General features: G+C 42.5%; 2 protein-coding genes across 3 annotated transcripts; one reads left to right on the top strand and one right to left on the bottom strand.

The window, feature by feature from the left end:
• Positions 1-5847: 5847 nt before the first annotated feature.
• On the bottom strand, positions 5848-17875 carry plekha3 (pleckstrin homology domain containing, family A (phosphoinositide binding specific) member 3). Its single transcript, XM_012872815.3, has 8 exons — positions 17535-17875; positions 11943-12059; positions 11704-11853; positions 11462-11583; positions 10053-10157; positions 9721-9764; positions 9012-9106; positions 5848-7351 (listed from the first exon to the last, which is right to left on the bottom strand). The coding sequence occupies exons 1-8, from the start codon at positions 17587-17589 to the stop codon at positions 7242-7244; spliced, it is 798 nt and encodes a 265-aa protein (XP_012728269.2). The 5' UTR covers positions 17590-17875; the 3' UTR covers positions 5848-7241.
• Positions 17876-18243: 368 nt separating this feature from the next.
• LOC105933332 (kelch-like protein 10) lies at positions 18244-26326 on the top strand. Of its 2 annotated transcripts, none has more exons than XM_036126164.1 (5): positions 18244-19313; positions 22467-22953; positions 23087-23680; positions 25732-25881; positions 25971-26326. In XM_036126164.1, exons 2-5 carry the CDS (start codon positions 22537-22539, stop codon positions 26274-26276), a joined length of 1467 nt encoding a protein of 488 aa, XP_035982057.1. In that variant the 5' UTR covers positions 18244-19313; positions 22467-22536; the 3' UTR covers positions 26277-26326. The 2 variants fall into 2 exon arrangements, with proteins under 2 accessions (XP_035982057.1, XP_012728266.2); XM_012872812.3 differs by lacking the exon at positions 18244-19313 and adding an exon at positions 20772-21042.
• The last annotated feature ends 706 nt before the right edge of the window (positions 26327-27032 follow it).

The following is a 27032-nucleotide window of genomic DNA, read 5'->3' as shown; positions in this document are numbered from 1 at the left end:
AACCCAAGGTTAAGGAGCTGTCTCTGTCTGCGTCACAAAAAAAGTGAGAATATGGTCAAATCCTTTGGGTCATGGGACAGAAGTTTGGTCACAATTATCGGATCATCCCAACGAATCTTTGAATCACTTCCGCTGCCTCAGGTGAACAAGATCCAGCACCTCGGCAGGCAGGTGGCTGCTGGAAACCAAAGAATGGCTCGTTCTCTGGAGTTCAGTGAATTCCACCATGGCAGGTTAAAGTAAAAGGGGAAGTGACTGGGAAGCAAAGCAACTCTGCCACAATGGGGATGTCAGCGAATGCTAAAGTACATAGTCAATAACTTCAGCCTCCAGATAAGCTATAGAAGACGCGTAGCGAGATTCATGGGATGGGGTTTTATAGCTGAGCAGCTGTATGGAAGCACCATGTGCAATTCAAAACAGCAGATTCTGCCTTAAATGTGCTGCCATTGGACTCTAGAGCAGGGATGTGTTCTGTTACATGACCAATCATGCCTCTGTGTGGCAAACCTTCATCTGGGATGAAGGGTGGAAGACCTACACTGTGCTATCAGGATGGAGAAATGTTTTGTTTTAAAGGTGTAGTAGGTAGTTCTGAGAAAACCATGGACTTTGCCTGAAAATTTTAACAAGCACACCTCACAGGTCCCTCCCACTTGCAGCACCCTCTCCCTCCATAGAGCGGAGCCCGCCGTCCTGCTCCTGTGTATAACTGCCTTTGTTTTTTGAGAAGGTGATGCTCCAGAAATTGGCCGGTTTCCTGTAAAGCAGGTTGTTTCTCCGCCATTTCTCCTCAGAGCTGCAGACCACCGGCAAGAGTGATTGACACAGCTAACAACCAATCAGAGCCAGACCTTCTTGGCTTCGATTGGTTGTTTCTGACTGGGAGTGGTGTATTTCAGATAGCGGTAGGACCACTTGGAGCCAGTAAGATGGATTTTTTTCACTGATTATCACTCATATTTTAAAGTCAGGAAATAGTGATGTTTTAACAAATATTTAAGAAAAAACACATTCAAGCAAAAGTTACCTACTGCAACTTTAATGATACAGTTGCTACCATTCCCCTCATACTTGATAACAGCCTAAGCTCCAAGGAATGAAAGAGCAATTCTCTCTCTCTACAGTTTGAGTCGCTGCCCCAAGTGGTCAAACAGTTATTAGCTGAATTAATTGGCATGTAGTCCAACATCAGTGGCAACCACTCTTAAGCATTCGGCCTGCTAATCTAAGTGAATCTTCAATGCTGCAGACAGAGTACCTGCATAGCATAGCATGAGGTTCATTAAGGTAAAATACTTGATAACTATTATTGGGTCACTACTACAACATCTGAGTCACACCTGTGTAAATTCTGCAGAAGTGGCACTTGTGTATCTCTAAAGTCCTGACAGCTGTGAACAGAAGGAACATAGCACAGGTTTATGCAAGAGCATTGACAGAAAGGGTGGGTGATGTTTGTTTTTTCCGACAACACAAGTTAAACATTCACTGATAGTTAGGGGGAAAAAAAACAGAGTTCCAACATCAGCTTCAAAAACTTTATTTAGACAATAGAAATCAGATGTGATAAAAAGGACTCTTAAGGCGTCTCCTGATATTTGGCTAAAATAAACAGGCTGTACTTTAAAAAAAAAAGAATTCAGGAGATGAATTATTTTGCCTATTCTTTGAATATATAAATCAAGAACCATCTGCTTCAGCTTTAGTCTGACATTTTTGAAAGTGAGCTTAATAAAAACCAATTCAACAGAATGGCACCACACACAGAGCCCTGCCCAGAGAGCCCAAAGGTCAGGCTAAAAGGGCATCTATGCAGAAACAAAATGTACCGATTATTTACCAAACAAATCTGAGAAATTCCAAGTGATCGGACACTTTCCTTTGGCCAAGATAAATACTGAGTGATTAAACACTGCAATAAAGAAATGTTTATTTAAGAATGAGATTACCACCAAAGCAGTAACTCCAAGATGAACGAGTCATCTTCAAATGAGATTTCTTTTGACGGCATCAAAGTTTCTTCTAATCTCCGTCTTCAGTTATTCACACAATCCCTTCCAGTGTTTAAATAAAATATCCGTTTTCTGGCTAAATCACAATAATGAAACTTGACTGGTATGACCAGATTCTACTTATTTGTATAATATTGAAAAGCAGTTCATCATGCTGTTGCAAACAATGTTACAGGCAGCAACAGAACATTAAGCAAAGCAGCGGCTAAATTCAAACTGCGACTGCCGGGCCCCGTCTACACAACCATCCACTGAAAATGGGATTGGTTTGCCATTTCTGTTAACACATCTACATGACGTTTTAATTAGCATCTCAGTGCACACAACACTAGCAGAAACATGGGTCAGGGTGGAAATTATTTTTTATTTGGACATTTTTTTGTGGACTTTTACAATGGATGGATGGATGGGGGCAGGTATGACAAATGTGCAGGAGGTTAATTGGTAATTGATAGGGGGGGGGGGGGGGGCAAGAGTGGATATATGTGGGGTTTGGAGGCTTGATATATTTTAATCCTTGATTTAACAACGGAGAATAAGAATACTGTAAGAGGCGAGTAGCTAGCCTGGCCCTGTCAGGGGTCAGAGGATAGAAATTAGCCGTGGCTATAATACTGTATTTTTTTGTATTTCTACAGATTGTATGTATATTATGTGAATGCACTGTCCCTTTTAAACAAATTAATACAAATACAAATTAAACATAGTTCAATTTCTCTTCCATGCCACTAGTAGACGGTATGTTCTTTGAAATTCAACAAAGTACTAAGGCTGCCTCTGAAAAAGTCTCTTTAGTGCTGTCCGAATAGTGCAGTCTGTAAGGAAGGGGGTAGGAAAAGGAGTCTGTATGCTTCCCGTCATAGTTCCTTTAGCATAGGGAGCTCGCATTGTCCCTTACGGGTGCTAAGGACCCATAAGGAATCCCACAATTTATTCTGTGACATAAATTAAAGAAAGTGTCTGGAGAGAAGAAACCCGATAGTGTAACAATGTAATGGTAACAAAGGAAGCAACGAAATCGCCTGCTGTGATGTGATGAAATATAATGTATACAACACAGATGTTAACCATGAAATTTAAACCGATTATTTGTTAATGTTGTACACATGGTTTATTTTGCATATATATTTCTCTAACCTGTGTTTTATATAATTATTTTTCATGAGGCTGTAGGGCCAGACTTGACTAGAATCATCCATGTGCGTTTCCATTGCGTAATGAAGTCGGTGTTAAAGGCTGTCCGAAATCAGCACAGCAGTCTGAAGCTCCTTTCCTAACTATGATAGGGTTCCTACTGTTGACCTCATGAAAGGTCAAGGAAAAGGAGCTAGGAGCTATAATTAGACATTTTCAGATGTAACCTGAGTCTCCACCACTAAGTCACTCAGACCACAGGCAGATTCAGTTTTTTCCTGTTAACATGAAAACAGAGACTGGGATGTTTCCAAAACATTACATTCTGGAACCCGTTTACAAATCATGCCATTTTCAGAGAAAAGGTGTGATGTTATGGCGTACACGAATAGTAGAAGCGCAACAAAACTCCCATTTTCACCAAAAACTCTGCAAACAGGGCCAATATTCATACTGAACCCATAGAAATGTCCTGATGCAGACCATGTGCACACAAACACAGTTTTTGGTTAAAATTGAAAGGTTGTGTTGCAGTTTTGCTGTCTACTCCTACTTTCTAACGCTTGTGCGTTTTTTTTGTTTTTTTTTTAATAGTCCAATTCAAAAACAGGTTCCAGAGTGGAAGGATTCAAAAAGCTCCCAGTCTCCGTTGTCGTGTGGACAGGAAAAACAGAAACTGTCTACATGGGGAAGCCCTGGCACCTGTAGTATGACTGCAATAGGTAGGAATTAAGCAGGGGGCGTTTGTAGGAATTAAGCAGGGGGCGTTTGTAGGAATTAAGCAGGGGGCGTTTGGAGCATTTGGTTGAGTTTCAAAGGACATACTGCATCCTAGTGGCGTGGCAGGGAAATTACACCATTTGTGTTTCTACGAGTGCGTTTTTTCACCTGTTAACAGAAACGGCCAAACATGAGAGATTTCAATGGATTGTTGTCATGACACTCAGGGCCGCAGAGTGCATCTGTTCCTAACAACTCCTAAATGACAATCAACATAAACCGTCACATTGTAAAGGCGTCACTTTAATCCACTTTCAGAGCCTGAACACCGACAGAATCACAAACAGCCACGTTTACATACTGTATGTTGGAGAAAGCAATACGGTTACTGAATATCTTCATGTTCCTGTGGTGAGACAACATCCATATAAACAAAGATAATGCTGAAAAAAAATGGCAATACAAAATACAACAGCTTCAAATTTTGGCAAGAGTGAACATCTGTTCGATCAGTCATGTGTTTTTCTCTGTTTTCTCGTGATTTCTTTACAGGAGTGTAAATATGGGTGACAGGCAGTCACGTTACAGCTATCACAGTTGGGTGTGTGCACACAGATGAAAAATATGTGATGTGTGCTTTCATTACTTTATGTAAAGTGCCACAAACAGAAAAACAGTGGAATCAACGCAGCACTAACGATGGGGGCTCAAAGACAGAAATCAGGCGTGTGAAATAGATCAGGCTCTGTGTGATCTGCAAAGTGGGTGAGGAGAAGGGATCACACCATTTCCACACCAGCTCCCCATAGCACAGAGCAGACATATATGAACCTCCAGACAACAGGACGCAGCGTTGGTGAGTAGCAAGCATCCTTCACTATAACCTGGAATGGATAAATGTCCATCTATCCATTTTCTACACTCTTAAGGTGCTCCACCAGTGGATAATACGAAGAAGGAAGAGGAACGGGTAAAATCTGGACAAATTGCAATCTATCAGAGCACGTTGGTTTGTTTTCAATGAACAAAAGCCACTTAATCCCCTTAAACCTTAGAGTAACAGTGAGTATACCTCTGTTTCAGAGTGTCTAAGAATCAAACCTATATTTTACACATCTCTCTTGACGGTTTGCTCTGTGAAAGGCAACAATGTAATTTAGGAAAGAAGAGTGCTTCCCCCGTCGTTATTTTTACATTTTCCAAATGCTTTTATTAGCGTGTGGCCAGTGGTGTGCTGCTGAACCGTCCTCCACATCATGCCGACATGCGTCTCAACGCCTCGGAGGCTTTAACTCCAGCGCCACCTAGCGGTTGCAGGATGTTTAGCGAGCCAGTGAAGGCACTAAAAACTTTGAAGCGCCTCCAGGCATCGGTCTGGAAGTCCTCAGAGATAATTGTTAGGTGACTGTGAACAGATCGAACTCCACCAGCTGGTGGAATCCTACGTTGTTGAACAACCAGACTATGTGAACCGTCTTGAAGAGTGAGTCGTAAAATTTATGTGAAAGGTTATTTTACTCTGTTTACATGGGTTTAAACTACAGACTGTGTGGTTTAAACCCAAATATGAAGGAATTGGTTAGATGTCAGTGTTAACATTTCAGACACAGATTTTCTGACAGTCTGCCCATGTACCGACGGTTTAGCACGTCTCTGTTTTTGTGCCATTACTAAAACTGAAGTTTCCAAATCGCAAAGACACAGACAGCTAGCAGACTACTGCACTGTCGTAGGACTTCATCTGCTTCCTTCCTTCCCGTGAAGAAACCATTTCTCATCTGTATTCATAACCAGTGAGTATTGCTTTCCTTTTATCTGTAATCCAGTGTTTCCAGGAACTATGATGGGTACCACAGACCTGCTTAAATCTCACTTTACGTCTCCTGAAAGTTTTGCACCCTTTCTCCATTTATTTTAGTTCCATTACCAAATTGATCCTAAAAAAATATAGTGGATTATTGCCGTCGACTAACCAAAATAACTCCAAGCAGATACTTTTTATGGATTCATATACGTAGATTTCCTTACAGCAGCGTTTAGTAGATAGCAGACAGTAGCTTTAAATCATCAGTAGAAAGAACATCGTGCCGGTGGCACAGATCGACACGTGGTTGGCAGAAAAAGTAGGATAACAAACAGCCCTAACTAGACGGGCACAAGATGGCAAAGATGCTAAATGACCAGTTAACAAAAAAACCCATGTGAAAATATTTAAAGCTACAAAACCTTTTTATGTGTAGCCGCTTGTATTCTCAGACTCCCGCTGCCGTTATGTGCTGTAACTAAAAGTTCACAGAACCACGTCCTGCTTTTGTAGTCCAGTCAAAAACTGCAGTTAAAGTTGCAACTCAAGCCTCTGTAACACAACCAAGTTAAAGATGGATACACAGATCGCTGGCTGCCATGCCATACACTCACCTGCTGTCAGCTATACCACCTTTCAGCAAATCTGTTTCCCACATACATTCATAGAAGAAATAAGTCACTCTGCTCAGTGTCATCAGGGCCAGGAGGCCATGTTGGACTGGAATCCATCCCTAAAGTACAGCAAATGCTCAAAATATAAATATCAGTAACAAGTAACAAGCCAGCTCCCTTCATGTGATCCGACTGCAGCCGGTTGACACCCAGACATGGACTGTTTGTGACAGGGCAGCTGGCTTATGTTTACCATTGGTGATTGCCTGTAAACATCTTCAGCCCCAATAAAAGCAGTCTACACTGTGAGCTCAGCGCTGTCCGGACCCACTGAGACAGTCCGTCTCTTTATAGGCTTAACAAAACGGTGGCGCAGCCAATCAAACGGCAGAGTGCGGCGGAGATACGGCTGTTTGTAATGAAATAATGAGGCAGTTGTATCAGATCAGAGCTGTCACACGGAGGGATGGAGTTTTAGCTTTCAGAAGGAAGCAGAGGAGCAAAGACTGAGCGACCGCTGTCAGAGAGCGGCAGAGCCTTGAAGACTTCCCCACAGACAGATTTACATTCTCGGGCCCGTTTGAAGCAGCATCTGTCCAGAACCCAGCGATTCACAGTAAGTTCTTAATGTTCACATTGTGCCAACGAGCTGCCTGATCCGATCAGCTGCCTTCTACTGGAACAGGACCTGGGTTTCTCCAGAGCGGGACTGTGGTGCTCTGCTGAAGGCAGCTCCTCCAGTCCCAGGCTCTTCAAGCATCCCAGCTCAGCTTTACAAACAAGTCCGCTGCCTTTTCCACCTCTCCAGTGCTTAAATGAACCACCCACAGAAAGAAACCCAATGACTCCCAGGCGCTCAGCTGATTCTTTAGAGAAAACACAGGAGGGACGATCCTAAATCCTAGACTCGACCTTTACTTCATGTTCATCGGCGCCCGGATGGAGTCCAGGAGTTCAGATGGAGAGGTCGGTGTCTGTGTCCGTCGGTGTGGTCTTTGGGCTCGCGCTGCCTCCCCTCTCCTCAGGAATGGAGGACGAGTCACCGTTGAGAGTGGGCAGCAGACCTGAAAACCAGAAGACGTCGTTGAGTGGAAGGCCACCCTGACTCAGCGTTTTCCAGCCACAAATTGAACAGAAAACAGAAAAACAGGAAGTCAAGGAATCTGATTTTAATACCTGACAAACAAAAACCCAACTGTTTAGCTGGATTTCTGGGATTATATGTACTCGACTACACAAAGTATTGAGTGAGGGCTGCAACAACGAATCGATAAAATTGATCAGTTTTGACAATGAAAAGCTTTGGCAACGACTTTCCTCATCGAGTCGTTGTGTCGCACGATTAATGCGTCACTCGCCATGTTGTGGAGCAGTTTACCTCATCTGCAGGCCGTCGTCAATGCTGACTGGCTGCAGAGTGATGGAAACGAAGCGGAGGGGGGATTTTCTAATGCTGCTTTTTTGTAGTAAATTCTACTAATGACGACACAGAGAACACGACTTGAACAGAGTCCTCAAAAGGTGGGGAGCTTGTGGCTCTTCACAAAACCAAAACAATCATAATGTGAGATTTGACATGGCACGAGACCATTGATGAGGGCGATGGGAGCTCAACAGCAGGTTAAGTTGTTACAATATCTGACTTTGTTCCGTTTCAAAGTGAGGAAACGCTGACAGTGCTTGGCTTGGGGCTGTGAGCAGAGTCCTGCTTCAGGGAGACCTCTTAATGTCAGCCTGGTAGCTCGTCTAATGCGGCTGTTAGCTTGGTAGCTGCTTAATGACAGGAGATTGTTCACATGCGCAACGTTCCCTGATCGGATGGAAATGTGTTCGGATTAAAAGGAAAGAAAGTATTCTGAATGCACAGTTTACATGGGCTCAAAATCAAATAATCTGATCATGACTGCTGTCAGATCATGAATCTGTTGCTGCTGAGAGAGCGGGAGGAAATTCTGATCATCCCAGAATGTTGTGTGCTGCACAGCGCTGCGGCCCCGTCCTCCACATGCAGCCGCTGTAAGTTCACAAGTGTTCAGATGGATGCTGATGGGATTGTGGATCAAAAACCAGCTTTTTTAGTCAGAATAAAATTTATTTCTGATGGTAATTTGTTGATTAAGCTTTTTATTTGCCAACAAAGTCTGAATGAAGGTATTGTATGGGAGAGAGGAGCTGGGCTCTAAGCTAACTTTTCAAGAATCAAGAGTCTTTTTTGTTGTTATGTGACCATAATGAAATGTTGGTGACACACTCAGAATGATAAGAGGCAAAACCAAATAAAAAAAAATTAGACATAAGCATCCCTAAAGGACACCCTCAAAATGTAAAACCCTCAGAAGAAATACAACGTTTTAAATATCTAACACCCTTTTTGGCTCTTCAAGGAGTAAAGAGCCAAGGAATAATTCCTTAAAGAATGTTTAGCTCTTTTGCTCCGTCAGTCCAAATGTTGATTTGACGGTGATTAAAATAATAATTAGTTGCAGCTCTGTGTTGGATAAAGGGGAGTGGGCGGAAAAGAACAAGCTTTCCCGCTTCTTCCCTTCACAAATAGAAATCTTCACACACTGTGGAGCTTTATGTAAAACAACTTTTAAACGTAGCCGTAACAGGATAAAACATAAAGAAGCTGAACGGACATTAGTACTTTTGCACATTTAACCTTCCATTAGGTTATGTCTGCTGTTGTTTCCTTAAAGATTCAGGAAATGGGCCCAGTCTTACGTTCAGTCTCATAGACGGAGCTGTCGGAGGACGTCCGCTGTCTCCGCTGAGCTGACCTCTGACCTCCACCCACGTACTCCTTTAGTACACCTGACCTAGAGGGAGATAAAGACTCTTTAACACACCCGATCCAGTAGTGCCACAGACATATTAACACAGACATGAGCACAAGAGGAAGCAGTGTCTGGATAAAAGGGACCAAGGATGCTTTCAGAAGCTGCTGGAGCTGATCTCAGACTCAGGTGGAAACGTTGATCTGCCTGGTGACGCGTTTCTGTTAGCATCTTCAAACAGAAACACCCAAATCAACATCTATGTCTGAGATAATGGGTGTTCTCTCTAAAGCTAAGGCCTTTCTGATTAAAAATAAATAAAACTACTAAATACTCCAATACTTTAACAACCAAAATATTTTAAAGTACAACCGTTGCAGATTTAAGCTCAGCAGGAATTTTAGGTGAAACGCTGGGCTGCAGATAGCAACAGGATGCAGCAATACTGCCTCCTGGAGGTACAGCAAAGGATTGCTTCTGGTCAGCAAGGTTCACAGTCCAGCAGGCACGCAGCGTGGAAACCTGCACAAAAGCCTGAGGCTTTTCATGCAAGAAGCGACGTTTCATTGGACGATAGGAGCTTCAATAAGGTTCACAACGTTTTCAGATCATCAAGTCTTTTTTGTCCTCCATTCTAAAATCGATGGTGAACTGACCTGTCAAAGCTGTACGTCCCAGGGTGGCTGATGGAGCGCTTCATCTGTGCAGACGGATGGACAGAAGGGAAGGCATATATGATGTAAAAGTGGTCAGCACATTCAGCAGCTTTTACATCACACATGTTCACGCGAGAGTCACATCCCTGACCACTGGACAGTACTAGCTCCAGGTCAAAAATATTTATCTTTTACTTGTTTTTTGCTAAATTAAAATAAAAAGGAACTTAGTTGATCTAACTTTAGAAAAAAAACCACAATATTTCTGTCCAGTTAGAGGCTAATACTGTCAGATTAGCCATGAATAAGGTCAAATGTGAAAATGAGATTACCCTTTCAGGAGGTCGGAGGTCAGGGGTCAGGCTCTGGTTGGCCAGGCTCATGCAGTCCTCCAACGTCCTGATGAACGTCTCACAGGTGGCGCTGAGCAGCGAGGCCTGAACAGAGATCAACTACTAAGAGACCATGATGGAAACTCTTGAACATTTTTAACACGCGTTTTAACGGCATCACAGTTTCACTGGTAGCTGGTATTACAATAAATCACAAAGGTGAGTACGCCCCTCACATTTTGTAAATATTTTATTCTATCTTTTCATGGGACAACACTGAAGACGTGGCACTTTGATACAATGTAGTCGGTGGACGGCGATGTAAATCTGCTGACCCTGAAAATAACTAACACAGCCATTAATGTTTAAACCGCTCGTGACAAAAGTGAGTACACCCCTAAGTGGCGATGACCAAACTGTGCCCGATCAGCCTTGTGAGCCATTACTGTTACGACGAGTCGGTGTAAACGTGGAACAGGTGTGTTAACTTTGCTGTTATCCTCTCACACGGATCACTGGGAGGTCAACAAGACATGGCAAAAAACTGGAACTCTGGGGATGTGAAAATAAAAGAATAGTTGCTCCACATAAAGATGGCCGAGGTTACGAGAAGACTGCCGACACCCGGGTCTCCAACATCCACCGGCTCCATGATGCAGCCATGGAGCTGTGGAAGAGGATTCCTGCGGCAACCTGTGAAGCTCTGGGCAACTTCATGACTACCACAATTAAGAATAATGGCTGCCACACAAACTGCACTTTGGAAACAATTTGGACATTTTCACACATGGGTGTGCTCCCCTTTTGTTGGCAGTGGTTTAGACATTAATGGCTGTGCTGAGTTATGTTGAGAGGACAGCAGGTTCACACCGTCGCACGAGCTGAACACGGAGTACTTGACACTGTGTTAAAATGTCATATTTTCATAAAATATTTAGGAAAATGTGAGGGCTGTGCTCCCTTTTATGAGACTGTCTATAACAGTATTAATCACTAAGCAATTAATTATGTTCCAGTAAGATATGGGAGGCAGGTTGTCTGCGTCATCTGACAATTTTCCCTTCTCTGCCTCAGACGGGTCGATCCTGACAGCAGCGGTTCTGTGGATGTATTGTTCTTTTGCACGTTGGTCAAGAGTGTTGATATACTTTGCTTTTGCTTGTCTGGAAGCCATGATGATCATTACTGGCCAGCGCTGCCTTGCATTGAGCTTGCCTACCAACATGTGTGTTTTTAAGGGCGTGGACCACTGCCGTTTCAGACGTTTGGGAACTAGTAGTAAACAGAGGGTTAGGGATGCTCCGGGCCTTTACAGCTGTCCTCTTCTTCCTCTGCTGGGCGCTCTTTTCTATCATCGTATATCAGACCGGATTGGCTTTCATAGAAACTGGTTTGGGTTTGTTTTTTACCTCAGAAGTGGGCGGAGTTTCTGCATCAGCGGTGTGCTGTGATTGGACAGTCTGGACTTGCTGGACGAGGAGGTCACAGTACAGACGGAGTTCAGACATCTTGGTTTTCAGACAGTCTGAACCTGGCAACACACGCCGTACTCAGAACAATCAGGCGCTTCCATACAAAAATGACTTTCTAGTTTTGTAAAATCTGATCAAGTTAAATAATTACAGGACACCGTGTGGCATGTTTAATGTACCTCTGTGTTTGTGGCTTTCCAGAGTGCCAGCTTTGGATGATCCCAACGCCACCAGCCACCTCTGCCTCTCCGCAGCGTTAACAGCTCGCACGTAGAAATGCTGCTCGCCGGGAATGATCAACTCCAACCGAGTCGAATCTGTCGGATGAACTGAAACATAAAGGGTGAGTCGTGTGTGATGGAAACACTCACCTTTACGGTCATGTGACTGGGAACAGGCGAGGTGCATTTGAGCCAACCTTTAATGTCACACACAGACATCTTGATGGATCCTTTGCTGCCTTTACCGACGTCATCCTCGCTGTCGTAGTACGAGATTACGCCGTCCTCTAGGACGAACCAGCGCGGCTGCCAGCCTGGCGACAGAAAACACACGTCCAACACTTTAGCAACGCTTTTATAAATGAAGAAGCTCAAAACTTCCAAACCCAAACTTTAGAGCCTTAACATCATTGAATTCATCTCAGAGGAGCTCTGTTACTAGAGGAAGACCACTTCTGTAGTAAAACTGCGTCACTATCATCTTTGGACTCAAGGCTTCGGGATTATTTGACGGACTGCCACAGGGTCCGCTTTTACATTTTATTTTGGTGAATAACTGGAGGGTTTCTTGCAGATTTGCTGGGGAAACTCAGCCGTTTTCTCCATCAACCCGAAAAAGGCACGTCAACGATATATAAAAAGGTAAGATGGCAGAAAATTATGGGTTTATCAAACAGAACCCAACATAATGAACTTTCCCATTGTCCTACACAGTCAGGCCCAACATAAAACCCTGATTAAACAAAGCATGACTTACAGTTTTTAGCTATAGTTGTACAAAAAAAGCTACTGATCGGCAGCAGCTCAGCTGTCAAGGACTGAGAAGAAATCCCCCAGACATCATAAACCCTCTGACCTTCTCAGACAATCGACAATAGCTATAACTCAGTGGAAAAGCAGCTTATCTGAAACATGGCCTGATTAAAGCCTGCTTGTGTATTATATATGACAAAAGATCAGAAAAAAACCCACAAAAGGACCTGTATATTTCTAATTTCTACAGCAATCATTTTAGCTGTGGGCGTGAACCCTTCCTAAAATGCTTCTGTTTCCTGGACACCAGTATCTAAGTCAGAGGAAGAAGGCTGCAGCTCTTTACAATCTAGAAAAGCCTCAACTCTGGTAAACTTGTATCTGGCCACTAGAGGGTAGTTCAGGAATAACATTCAATCAAAGGTTGTTCAGACATGCTGCTGGCCTGAAGTGTATTTCACTAACGTGTTTTTTTAATATATATAAAGAAGCTATTGACGGCCTGACAGTAATCACCCGTGGGCCGGAAGTGGCCCGCGGGCCACCAGTTGAATAGCCCTGGCCTAGAGTCACTGGAACGTTTTCTCGACGCCTGGTCAACACAATCTCCATCTACGTCAATTTTAATAAAGCTGCCTGCTTTGGTTTTAAAGAAGAGTTATTTCTATTTCAACAACACACCATGCCTCCAGATTTCCAGAACTGCTATGGGAGCAAAAGTAGCACCTAGTTTTGCTTTGTCTATATGTTAGTCACCACCTGAAGCACTAATTTTATATGGCTAACAAAAAAAATCCCTTTCATCCATCCTTGTATCTTGGAAGCGGTTCAACGGATGATGTCTTTTTACTGTGGAACGGATCAGTCGCCACTTCACTGGAGCTTGTAGAGTTTTTAAATAGACACTATCAGGGGTACGTTTTACCCTCAATCATACTACTGAAGAAATGTACTTTCTTGACATTAAGGTAGCTAAAAGGGATAAATATCCTCACCTGCCTTTACCCCAGCCCCACTGACAGGAATACATTACTTCATGCTGGAAGTTTTCATCCTATCCACTTCACACCAAACTTCTAGACTTAACAGCTTTGTGAATTTCCAGAACAATACAATAAGAGATGTTACAAAGATTCAAAGAAAGGCATTACAAAGACGACTGGCTCAGATCCGTAGAAAATAAGGTGGACTCAAAGAGCAGGAATTTTTGTTTAGAAACTAAGAAATGTCTAAACCACCTTTACACCAACAGGAATATTTCTAAAACATCGGCACATCCTTCAAAGTGACCCAAACTTACAAGGGATTTACAAAGAATCCCCAATGGCGACCAATAAGTGGTAAAAACATCAGGGATTGAGGTGTTTCAGGACCTTAAAACCCCAGAAACAACTCTGATAACCAATAACTGTTTTAATCTGGGTCTATCTATCAATTCACTGAACTTGTTATTTAAAGACCCTAGTAGAAAGATCAGTGATGTAAAAGGCTTCATCACCTGCAAAACTAAAAAGGTGGTCTGCATGATACATAGCGGGCTGCAAAGTTGCTTGCACTGTTGCCTTGCAGCAAGACTCCTGTGCATGCAGTAGTTCTCTCCAGAAACATGACTGTTAGCTTAATTGGTCTCTCTAAATTGCCCTTAGGGGCAGGGTGTGCCTGCGTGGTTGTTTGTCCTGTACGTCTCTGTGATGGACCGGAGACCTGACCAGGGTGGACCCCGCCTCTCGCCCTTTCACCTCTGGGGACAGGTACCAGCCCCCCAGAGACTGCGTGGATAACCAGGTATGGATGATGGATGGATGGGTGGATGGTACAGAGTCCATGCAACACAACATCTATAGGAGAAACATCCCGTCCCCAGAAAGAACCCATCAACCAACATAGGACTTCTAGTAAGAGCAGTCCTGTTGTTAAACATTTTAATTAAAATCACTTTAGCTCAGATTTATCATTTACAGGCAATGAAGCCCTCCAGTTAAACGAAAGAGGTGCTAATATTAATTTGATCAGCAAAAAGAGTGGCACTGTGGATATCATATTTATAGAGTTTATTCCCTACAGACAGGAATGAGAATCTATTCATTGAGTTCCTGTGATTGACCCCATTTCCAATCAATTGTTGTTCTTTTTTTATTTTTATTTTCTAATAATAATTTTTAAGATGTAAACTTTTAACTGTGATGGTAACTCCTGTCGTGTAGTTAAACTTTTTGTGACTATAGAGTTCTAATTTTTGAGAGCTTGTCTGTGCTTTCCGAGGCACGGAGGCGTTTTTCCCTTTGAATGTGAACTGGTTCGGTCCAGAGCCTGTTTGGATCCTGGTTCAACCGGTCAGCAAGGACCATCCCCGCAAATGCTGATTGGTCGGTCGGATTTTATGTGCGAATATGTGATTGGTTCATCTGATTTTATTTGTTTGTCTGCTAAAAAAGTTGATTCCTGGCATTTCAGGTGATGCTGGAGTCTTCCCCTCCCAAGCCCTCGTTACATAAAAGCTGTAGTCAAGACCTCGCTGAGACAAGGAGTAGTTTACATTCCTGCCTTTTTATCTGTGGACTAAGCGTCAACTCTAATCTTTGAAGGGAGATTAGGCTTTTATGTCAAGGAAATCCTTATTCTCTCTGCCATGATAAGCACCATTACCTTCAGCAATCTAACAATAGCAACACATTTGGTATTACTGCCAGAGTCATCAACTGGTCACAGGAATATCGCCTGCACACCAAGTGGACGGCGCTATAAATTAAATAAAAAAATAAATAAAATAAAAAATAGCTTATTCACAACACGGTTCCTGTCCAGATCATTCCCCGTTCATTTTATTCTGTTGGGTAGTTTCCTGTTTGATTGAGCACACCACTCGTTAGCCCTTAAAGTATTTCCAGATCACAGAGTTCGTCTTGGAGTCGCTTAGTTCAGGTTCCATGAGTCACAACGCTTAGCGTGTTTTAGACGTTTCCCTGCTTCAGCGCACCTCACTGACTGACGGGTCCTAAACAGGCTTTAGCAGAACCTGACAGGCCGTAGACATAACTCATCGCTTCAGTTAGGTTTTGCTGTAGCAGCAGAAAGACGTCTGAGACCTGCAGGACGGCGTGCCCTGCGGCTCAGGGCGGGGGGGGAACAACAGATCCTCGTCTCTTTATCCACCACTATTATTTATAGACAAGCCGCGCAGCCGTCTGAAAGGTCAAAGCCCGCGCTGCTCGCGCCCCCGATCCCGGGAAGGGTCTTCATTTCCGGCAACACAACCCGACTCTGTGGTTGTCTGCTGCTCCTTTTGTTTCTATTAAAAGCAGATTTTGAAGCGAGCGAAGAAGTATGCAGGTCAGCTTAGGAAGAGCTACGGTACAGCCGACATGAATTAAAAATAAATCAGTTCTGCAGAGTTTAGAGAAACTTTCCCCACCACTGCTTGTTTCCCTGTTTGTCCTTAGTGCTTCCAGCATTCCCTGTCATTTATGTAGCAGCTTAATTTAGATAAACACTTCAAGTGAGTTCGTCGAATTAAAATCAATAAATAGAAACAGTATGCACACAAGCTATACTTGTAAAAAGTAAATGAGTGCATTTATGTTTAATCTTTCACTTATGTTCTAATTTTATAAAAGGAACTGCACTGACTGAACTGAACATAGGTGCAATTAAGTTAAACTGCGACAGCAGCAATTACTCTTTAAAATGGTGTATTTCTTTCTGTGGTCGCCTCCTTTAAACGCCCTGCAGCTCTTACAGCAGACCAGCTCAGTGCAGAACCTCTCAAGGCGGACACTCAATGGCGGTTCTGGACCAAATTTACCACCAGGGCCAAGGTAGGACCAGTGTTTGTCATGGGGGTACAGACCAAAGGAATGAAACACAAAAACAACAAACAGGGAAGTATTTCATCGTTTTATATATATATATATATATATATATATATATATAAGCCACAGAGCTTCTTGCGGTTCTGGGACTGCAGGTTGCAGACCTTTTATCTAGTAGATGAAAAATGTGATCCTGTCTCCATACAACTGAGGCTAAAGGTACAAGACCTTCATTTTGGAAATCATTCTTGAAGTAAAACTGTAAAAGTAGAGCATAAAAGTGGTCAGAGAGACCAGTCAGTTAGGGTTTCTGTGTCAGCACATATCATCATGACAAACTGATTTAGTATTATGTCTTCAGTACAGGGGCCAGGGCCCATCCTACATGGGCCCTGTTGGCCCCTGCCTAGAACCGCCCACGTGGACACTATCATTTAAACCAGGGGTCATCAACATGGGGCCCGCGGGCACCATGTTGATGACCCCTGAGGACCACATGTGGTGCCCAAGAGCCTGATCTAAAAAAGCATAAACCAACCAGTGAGCTGCATCTAAAACTTTATTTTATACTGTTACTCTTCCTGTTTGATTACACTTGCATTTATATAGATTTAAAAATGACAATACTAACGAAGTAGCTCTCAGTTTCACAAAGCTCGGTGACCCCTGATTTAAATCAATACAATGAATAAATACATATTTAAAACAGAATTATGAATATTTACATATTAAATAAATATCGATCAAACATAAGTAGAACAATAACGAAAGACAATGGTTGAAATGTTTTTTTTCTCTCTTTAACTCCTTTTTCACGTATTCTTCAATTGCTTCAGCATTTAGCTGCTGGTCATTTTAACATAAGAACCTCTGAAATAGATGGCGGCAGTGAGACTAAAATCAAACAAAAACAAAATAAGATGTAATTTTAAAAAGGGTTTATTTTTAACTGAAACATTTAAGATCAATTATGGTGACCTGTATGTAAACTGAAACAAACTGTTACAATCAGTTAGATAACAGTTGATCTCCCCCATTTAGTCTAAAAGGGATTTTTAAACTGTCTCACCTGTACGTTTATTCGACAATATACTGAGTGAGTCTGCATCGCTGAAACAGCCTTTTAACAGCGTTAGCTTGCTGTAATTTGTAACGCAATATTAGCAAAAATGAAGAAATAAATAAAAGACAGAGCTGTTTAAAACAAATTCTAGCTCCAGTCCTTACCTGTCATGTAATTAGTCCACTTGTATAAAATCCCCTCCATGACTTCTGCAAACATCGGCGAACGAAGCTGCTGCCTGCTAGCTTGGAGCTAAAGCTGCTAACTGGCTAACGGCTAACGGCTGCTTAGCAAACAGCGGCCATTCTCAGCTGCGGCTCCGCTCGGCATGCAGGCGACCGCTTCCTGAACGCTGCTGGTGCTCCCTCCGCCCTGAAAGGTGCCGCTGGCCGGAGGACATTAAACTGAGAGGGTCAGCTTGTGTGGAGCTGCTCGTCATCTCGGCTGCCAGTCAGCTGGTAGAGAAAAATATCAACAAAACGGCAGCTCAGGTACGGAAAGCTGCGAGGGACAATTGGACTTTCTAACCCTAAAGAATGTGGCAGAACTATTATATATATATATATATATATATATATATATATATATATATATATATATATATATATATATATATATATATATATATATATATATATATATATATATATATATATATATAATGTTTTCTTTTTTTTTGTTATTTGGGCTGAATACTTCAGTATATATGTGGGGCTCATGGTTGACAGCATCACTGCAGCGAAACCAGCTCAGCTTGATAGTTGACATGAGGTGTGACTACAGATGTTTGTTACTAACTTTGAACATGGCACTGGGTCACTAATCTCATCTGTTCTGGTCACATTTTTCCACCAGTCCAGTGAAGGGTTTGCTTAGTCCTCCCCACACCTTTTTTCTGATGGTCTTGGAAGTGTTATTTTTCTACTTCCTCCCTACATCAAACTCTGACTGCGTCAGTGTTGCCAAGAAACAAAGAGTTGAAATCAACCTCTTGTATCAAGTAAATGAATATGAGAAGAACTGGGTTGTTTCGAAGGTCTCTCTCTTCATTGCCGACAGACATCATTACCATCCATCCATCCATGGATGGATGGATGAACTTTGGTTGTCAGCTCATTTGTTTTAGTTTTTTCTCTTTCCTAGAAACATTAATGTGAAAACGAAAGTTTAAATATTCCGAACTATGAAAAGAAATGTTCACATATCGACGTGTGATCTTGTTTTTATCTGTCTCTGGAACAGAAAGGTATTTATTTACAGGAAAAGACTTTTAGGCCTTTGACAGAGTAACATTTTCTGACCCTTTTGGAGATTGCATGACAGTTTATGAGCATAGTAGAGTTTATTTTTTTCCTGACTTTTGTCTTCAATCTTTCCTGTGACCTTCTGCAGCTTTGTGGGATGAGTGCTGTGATTAGTTGAATGTGACAGTGTGAGCAGGAACTGCTTGGGCTCCTGGAAATGTCCAGAGATAAACTGCTTGTTATTGTTGTGACTTCCAGAGGTCTGTGACTTCTGGGCAACCCATAACCTCCTATAGGATAATAAAAAAAGAACACAAAGGCAACTATCTCTATCTGGCTGACAGCTATTGAAGCAATAACACTCATTCATTCTTTCAACAACAGATATCAACAGAGATTTTCATTCTAATGGGAGTAAACGTTAGGACACTCATCAGCTCATTGCCATCTTACAACATTTGGTGTAAAAAACTTCAGTGAGAAACTTCTTGAAATCGTCTCTCTGACGTTTCTCCCCGCCTTCAGTCGTGATTTTTTTCCTAACATTATGTTTGAAGTTTTGTTTTCTTTCATTCCCAGAGCCAGTTTCAAGACACCTGAATTAATGAATGCTGGATTCTACGATGGTGAGCTGGCCAGGTCCTATGGCAGCAAAGCCTTCCCAAACCATGACACTTCCACCTACATGCTTCACGGCTGGTATGAGGTTCTTTTCCTGGAACGCTGTGCTTGATTTATGCCTCACATGTCGTCTGTTCTGGTGTCCAAACAGTTCAGCGCTAGACTCGTCTGTCTAAAAATAATTAGCCCAGAAGTCATGGTCTTTGTTTGTGTTCTTTTTGTCAAAATTTGCTCGGCCTCCATCTTAGTTTCTCAGGAGGCATAGGTTTTATTCTTAGCACATCTCCCTTGAACATTGAGGGACCAGATAATTCAACAAAACTGCTTAAAAATATGCATCATCACGGGCATGATGCTATGTCATGTCGTGTAACTCTGGCCATATTTAGTGGAAATAATGTGGTGGTGGTCTAATCCAGGGGTTCCCAAAGTGAGGGCCAGACCAAATTTTCTGATTTTACAATGTCAGGGATATACTTGTTTTAATGTAGCAAAATTATGCCTTAAATCATAGAAAATAAATTTCTTTGCAAATGTGAAATTAATCTCAAAATATAGCTTTTTGTAGAAATGTAATCCTCCATGGCCAATAATTTGTCTTCTTTAATCTAAATTGGCCAAATACATTTTTTTGGGTGAAATAAATCATAATATTAGGTGTATAAAGAAAACTACGAGAATAGTCGTATATAAGAATAAAGTCATAATATTATTAGAACAAAGAGGTAATATGAGAATAAAGTCATAATACTAATCACACAGCCTATGCAAAATTAGTCCTGATACTAATATTAATTTGATTGAGATTGAGTATTTACTTATTTGTGATACGGATACCAATGAATAACTTTATAAGATGCTCAACATTCCTCGTTTTACCACAGGGGAACGACTGCACTTTTTGTGGGAGTTCTCATAAAATTACTATTTTATCCTCATAATCCTAGGATTTTATTCTATTAACTTCCAAAAACACCACCCTCACCCCACCTAGACAAAAGTCGGTCACCTGTCTATGACACACTTATTTTGGGGGCCCAGGCTGCAAACTTTGGGAACCCCCTACTCTACTGTATCCCTTACCAGAAATGGTAAGGGATACATTACATGGTTTTTAAATTCTATCTATCTATCTATGTGTATATATATATATATATATATATATATATATATATATATATATATATATATATACACACACATCAATTGTTTATCTGTAGTAGCTACTTGAATTTTTACGTAAACGTAAACAAGTGCACATTTCCATGGTAACATGATGAGGTGTGGAACCAGCAGCATCGTCCGCCTGCAGACACTCTGCATAGCCAGACCTTGAATTTTTCAAGTAGCTAAAAAAATGTATATTCTACATAAGTCAAGTTACGGACAGCTGTTGAGGGTGCCTCAAGTTTTACACAACAACACCTTTCATACATTTGAATACATGCCTATTTAGACAATTGAGAGAGTTTCTATAGCAAATATTTAAATAGATACAACCTAGGAGATGTCTTCAGAGACACACAGAACAGAGCGATCATTTGAATGTAAACAGATCAAAGCTGGACGCTGAACCACAGCCTCTTTGACAGCTGTAACTTGTTATTTTTACGAGTCTATATTCTTCAACATTTAAAACTATTTCAAAGCCTTTTTAAAAAAAGACAAAAAAAATGAGCACTGCTTCCAATAACGTGTGGAAGGAGATGTTTCTGGAGGAAACGCTGTGCGATGCTGTGATCAGAGTCAGAGATGCAGACTTTAAAGTTCACAGGCTCGTCCTCTGCGAGCCCAGTACATACTTCAGGTAAAATACTTCATGATATCTTTAACTTGTTTTCTCTTTCATTTTTCTGCTGATCTAGTTATAGTACATTGCAAAATGGCTTCGAGGTTTACGGCAATAGTGGTTTTGAATTCTCCTTTGAATTTAAAGTTGCCAGTCTAAAAATCCAACTCTACCACAGGCCTTGTTTATTTACCAGAAATAGAATGAACACTTTTCCTCAGTAAATCCCTTAAATGATGGTACCCTAACTGCACCCAGCAGTGATGGTTGCAGCTCTGGCCCACTTGAGAAGTTGTTTCTGATCCATCATATTATACAATTATTGGTAGAAACCTTTTTAAAAAAATCATTGATCTGCTTATTAAGCTTTTCTAAGCATTTTTTTAATAATAGTTTGCAAGTGCAACTAATACACAGATTTGCTGTAACCTGGGCTTATTTCCAGTTGGAACGTAAACAAGCGCACATTTCCATGGTAACATGATGAGGTGTGGAACACTCTGCATAGCCAGACCTCTCACATCAAAGTAGATACATGTTTATAAAAGAAAATGAATATTGTAAAATAAATAAACATTCATTAGTTATTTTTACCTCATTTCAGAAAGTGAAACTGATATATTATTTGATTTATCCTATTTTTGAGTTTCATTACACACAGAGTGAAAACGTTTCTGCCCTTCATTTCCTATAATTCTAACAAGAAGGCTGTGGTTTGTAGGAAATGAGTATTGTGTAAAATATAAATACTATAATCTCAGTATGTCCCATCCTAATCAGCTAATTAACTCAAAATGTCTGCAACGTTTTGCCGAGCCTCTAAATGGTCTCTCAGTCTGGGTCAGTAGGCGACGCCCGTCTACAGGTCCTCTCCCTCTGATAAATGCTCTTCTTTCCTGGCCAGGAAATTTAAGAGGTTTGGACCTGTGTCATGATCTTTCCGTTTTCCGATGATAAACCAAACCGTGTTTGGTTTGATGCAGAAAGCTTGGGACATTTGTATGATAGCCTAGCTCAGCCTAGCTTGGCTTTAAGCGTCTCCACAGCTTCATCCCTGAGCCGTCTGCTGTGATCCTTGGTCTCCAGTCCACAAAGCTGTTTGTACCACAACGTTTTCTAATAAACCTCTAAGGCCTTCACAGAACAGCTGGATTTATGGTTAGACTCTGTTACATACCTGTGGACTGTTCAGGCGATTTCTGAAGGAGAATGGTTGTTGTTGGTGGGATTCTATTTAGTGGTATCAGAGTAAATGGGGCCTGATACATTTTAAAAGAAAACCGTAACTTTTCCTTTGTATAAAATCCCAATAAAACAAACCGAAGTTGGTGGTTGTAACGTGATAAAATGAGAAAAATGTTCAAGCACCTTTGTGAGAGCTCCACTGGCCTGTTTTGGTAGCTTTGCTTGTGTTTCTTATGCCTCCGATCTCCATCCCACAGAGCTCTTTTCCTCAGTGAGCAGTCAGCTGGGCAGCAGGTCTACAGCTTCCCCGACGTGTCACGCCATGTCATGGAGCTCATTCTGGAGTACGCCTACACCTCCTCCGTCGTGGTGACAGAGGACAACGTGGCCGAGCTGTTGGCCGCAGCAGCCCGCTTCGGCGTCGAGGGCCTCATTCAGGCCTGCTGCGACTTCCTGCAGGGGAAGCTCTGCTCCAAGAACTGCATCAACACCTGGAAGCTAGCAGACCACTACAACTTCCGTAACCTGAAGGAAGCGGCCTACCTCTACATCCTGCAACACTTTGAGGAGGTGGTGGACGTCTGTGCTGACTTCCTGCAGCTCTCCGTGGAGCAGCTGGCAGATCTGATTGGGAAGGACGAGCTGAACGTGAGAAAGGAGAGTTTTGTGTTTGAGGCCATCCTCCGCTGGGTCGAGGTTGCTCCTGAGGAACGCAAGGGTTACATGCCCACACTTTTGACTAAAGTAAGTGAATGTCAGGGCATTTAAATATCTTAGTGCTTCTATAGACTCCTCGAACTCTAAATGCAGTTGCCAGCGTCAGCATAAAATCTCGTAGAACCCTTACCTGCAGCCACTTCCTCCTGTCTTCGTCCAGGTCCGCCTGCTCCTGATGCCTGCTGATTACACGGTTGACAGTATGTGCAAAAACCATCTGGTCAGGAGCAACATACAATGCATGAACATGGTGATCAGTGCAATGAAGATCCTTCGGGGGTCCGGCTTGGCGAGACCACCGACCTCCACCCGTCTGCCCTCCCATGTGCTGCTGGCCATTGGTGGCTTTGAAGGCAATCATGTTTCTGACAAGATCGAGCTGTACAACGTGCGAACTGACCGCTGGAAGACGGTGCACAGGTCTAAGAAAGGTTTGCCAGAGTTCAGCGGCTACGCTTACCTCGGAGGCAACATCTACTGTGTCGGAGGGTGTGACGGTAATCTCTACTTGAGCAGCGTGCTACGGTTCAACCTAGCCACCCAGACTTGGAAAGAGGTGGGGACGATGCACAAAGCTCGATGCTATGTCAGCGTGGTGGTGCTCGACGAGCGCATTTATGCAATGGGAGGCTGCGACAAGTTTGATACCTTCAACTCTGTGGAGAGATTTAACCCCGACACCAATCAGTGGACCCTGATCGCACCGATGCGCGAACGCAGGGCCGATGCTGGGTCTGCAGTACTGCATGGCAAGGTGGGTGAACTAGGTGTTATTAGGAAGAAAATACTAAAAAAAGTCGAAGGCTGGATTTCTATTTCTAAGCATTGACACCACCCCCTGATGGAAGGATGTTTAAGGAGCCCAGGTATATAAGGCGCCTGCTGCACAGCTTCACTGTGCACCGCTCCAGCATGAAAGCTTTTTGAGTAGCAATAGAATTGAAAATTAACACACACACACAGGTTTGAATCATTTTGTTTCTCGTCTGTCCTTGAATTCCTTCAGATCGGAACCTGAGGTGTTACTTTTTGAGTAACACCTCAGTGGTTTCTTGATTCTAACGAGTTGAGTGGTTTTAAGTGGTTTCTTGATTCTAAGGATATTACTGTACAGTTATCAGGACTGGGTGTTGCCAGTGGCATCAAACAAACAGTAAGAAGAAGAAGTCTTATTTTGTAATTGCAGTTGTACATTCTAACAAAATTTGTCTTCTGCATCTAACCCATCACTTTTGAAGCAGTGGGCAGCTTCCAGCGCCCGGGGAGCCATCTGGGTACTTGCTCAGGGACTCATAGTGGCAATCTGTGGAGTTCGAACAGGGTATACTTGCAGCCTTCTCAGAAGGCATGCTGCTCTAACCACTATCGCTCCCGCCCCCCCCCCCCCACACACACACACACACACACTAATCACTGGTTATCCAAATTTTAAGAGAGTTCATTCATTAAATCCATATAAAACCATGCTGGTCTGGACAGTTTCCCCTCGCTTGGTGAGTAAAAATCATTTGAAAAGTGCTTTTTTGTATTTCCACGGGTTATCTTTGTTAGATATTGAAACTTGTATGATGATCTTAAACATTTATGTGTGGAAAAAAAAAAAAAGCAAAATGCAAAGAAAATTTCAAAAGGGCACAATCTTGTTTACAGCCCTGTACCACAGAAGTTGGAACCCTTTTCTAGGGATGGCCTCATTTCCAGTTGGGAGTGGGTTCGTTCTGGATGAAAAAGTCAGCCTTTTGAGAAGTAAGCAGGAGAATTCTGACTTGAGAAGTTAAAAGTTTCTTCTCAATCTGTGGTCTTGATCCAGCATGGCTGCATTGGATAACGCAGAATAGAAACCACACACAAACCTTTTAATTGAACATCTGATAATCTGCATGTCAGAAAATCAGCCGTACACAGTGTTGGCTGTTGAAAGCTTTCTCTGAGGCCATGGTGCGTAGAGACGTTGTAGCTTGGTGTCTGCTTTACAAGGGATGGCAGAACAAACCAAGAGTTTCATACGATGTGGGCCCACCCCTTGCAGCAATAAAAGCTGCAACTCTGCTAGGAACGCTTTCAACAAGGTTTAGGAGTGTGTGCATTGCAATCTTTGATCATTCTTCCAAAAGCACAATCGTGAGGTCAGTCCTTCTGGCGTCTGCCAAACCCAAATCACCAGATTGAGAAGCATGACTTGTCACTCCAGAAAACATGTCTTCACTGAGTCTAGAATCTAGGCTCAGTATCTGTTCATTTTATCGCATTTAGTGATGTAAAGCTAGGATGCAGCTGAGCTGGCATGGAAAACCGCTCCATAAAAATCTGTTCTTGGGCTGATCTGATCGCACAATAAAGCTTGGAGCTGCTGCAGGTTTTCAGTTCTGCAGAAAGCTGAAGACCTCAACTCATTCTGGCCTTCAGCAGCCGCTGATCTGTGAGCAGCAATTCCTGGCAGAGTTGCTAACATTCCCAATCGGCTCCACTTTTGTATAGCTAATATCACCAACAATTGACTGTTGAGGAAACCTCATGACTGAACTTAATGCACAAGGGGGAATCCTATAAGCTCAACAAGCTGCTGAGAGTGACCGCTAATTCCCAAATGTTTGTAGAACCAGAGTCTCCTCACCTAGGTGCTGCATATTATCCACCTAGGGCCATTGGGGTCAATAATTAGAAGTTTTTTGTAGGTTTTTTCTGGTGTTGGGAACATCTAACATGCTTCAACCTGTTATACGCACAATAGAGCCAAACGATCAATACTTCTAACATGGAGATTAATGTCAAGAATTATTCCCAATCTCCGTCATCCTTTCTCAGGTGTACATTTGTGGGGGATTTTTTTTGGATGACGTATTTTCTTCTTGTGAGTGCTACAACCCCGAAACCAACCAGTGGACTTATATCGCACACATGGAAACCACTCGGACGGCAGCAGGCGTCATCACCTACAACGATCAGCTCTATGTGGTAAGGGGAGTTAAAGAAACTCACGTTGTTCATGGTTCGAGTTCGAAGCTTTTCAAGTCTGAAGTCATTCTCCCCTGTCTTTGTTCCAGCTTGGTGGCTACGATGGCAGAAGGCACATTGCCGATGTCGCCGCTTACGACCCTTCGTCCAAATGTTGGCACACATTGACTCCCATGCTTCACCCCTGCAGCAACTTTGGGACTGTGGTGTTGGAGGACCAGCTGTATGTCGTGGGAGGCTTCAAAGACGATAATGATCAGCTGTGCTCTAAAGTGGAGCGGTACGATGGAAAGACCAAGACCTGGCACCCTGTCCAGGACCTGGGGACTCCTCGCGGTGCCGTCAACTGCTTCACGGTGGAGCGAATCCCCCACACTACCGCATTTTTCTCCTAAACACCAACTCCAGCAAGTAAATAAATATGTTAGTAAAGATTTATTGTAAATCTTTGTTCTTATAACCAGTAAAATCAGTTTCATGGCTTGTACTTATGACGTGCAATTCAATTCAATTTATATAGCGCCAATTCATGAAACATGTCATCTCAAGGCACTTTACCAAGTCAAATTCAATCAAATCAGACAGATTGGTCAAAAAGTTTCCTCTCTAAGGAAACCCAGTAGATTGCATCAAGTCTCTCCAAGCAGCATTCACTCCTCCTGAAAGAGTGTAGAGCCACAGGGACAGTCATCTGCATTGACCATGGCTTTGCAGCAATCCCTCATACTGAGCATGCATGAAGTGAGAGTTGAGAGGAAAACTCCCCTTTAACAGGGAGGAGAACCTTTCAGCAGAACCAGAACCAGGCTCAGTATGAACGGTCATCTGCCTCGACCCACTGGGGCTTAGAGAAGACAGAGCAGAGACAGAAAGCACAGAAGTACACATTGACCTAGGAATCCTTTCTACATTAGATGGTAATAGCAGATGATCTGTCTTCCCTGGATGATGTCGCAGCTAACAGAACGCCAGACCAGGTGTACCTTCAATGAAGTAAATAAAATGACAGAGAACAAAAAGTTAAAAGCTGAAATAGCAACAAACAATACGAATGACAAAGTTGAATTGTATTCTATTCTAAAATGTAAAACTAAATGTATTATTATGATGACTTAGCCAGAACGAAGGGTTTTCTCTTATGCTTGCAGGTT

The sequence above is a fragment of the Fundulus heteroclitus genome, chromosome 22 (genome assembly GCF_011125445.2).
Source record: "Fundulus heteroclitus isolate FHET01 chromosome 22, MU-UCD_Fhet_4.1, whole genome shotgun sequence".
In the NCBI taxonomy this organism is placed as follows: Eukaryota; Metazoa; Chordata; class Actinopteri; order Cyprinodontiformes; family Fundulidae; genus Fundulus; species Fundulus heteroclitus.
This window is presented reverse-complemented; position numbering and strand designations above follow the sequence as displayed.

Coding starts and splice junctions, on each gene's coding strand:
- LOC105933332 (XM_012872812.3), top strand. CDS start 20,909: ATGAGCACTGCTTCCAATAACGTGTGGAAGGAGATGTTTCTGGAGGAA. Junction 21,043..22,466: donor GAGCCCAGTACATACTTCAG/GTAAAATACTTC, acceptor TCCATCCCACAG/AGCTCTTTTCCTCAGTGAGC. Junction 22,954..23,086: donor TGCCCACACTTTTGACTAAA/GTAAGTGAATGT, acceptor GTCTTCGTCCAG/GTCCGCCTGCTCCTGATGCC.
- plekha3 (XM_012872815.3), bottom strand. CDS start 17,589: ATGTTTGCAGAAGTCATGGAGGGGATTTTATACAAGTGGACTAATTAC. Junction 11,854..11,942: donor GTCTGTGTGTGACATTAAAG/GTTGGCTCAAAT, acceptor TTTATGTTTCAG/TTCATCCGACAGATTCGACT. Junction 9,765..10,052: donor ACCTCCGACCTCCTGAAAGG/GTAATCTCATTT, acceptor CCGTCTGCACAG/ATGAAGCGCTCCATCAGCCA.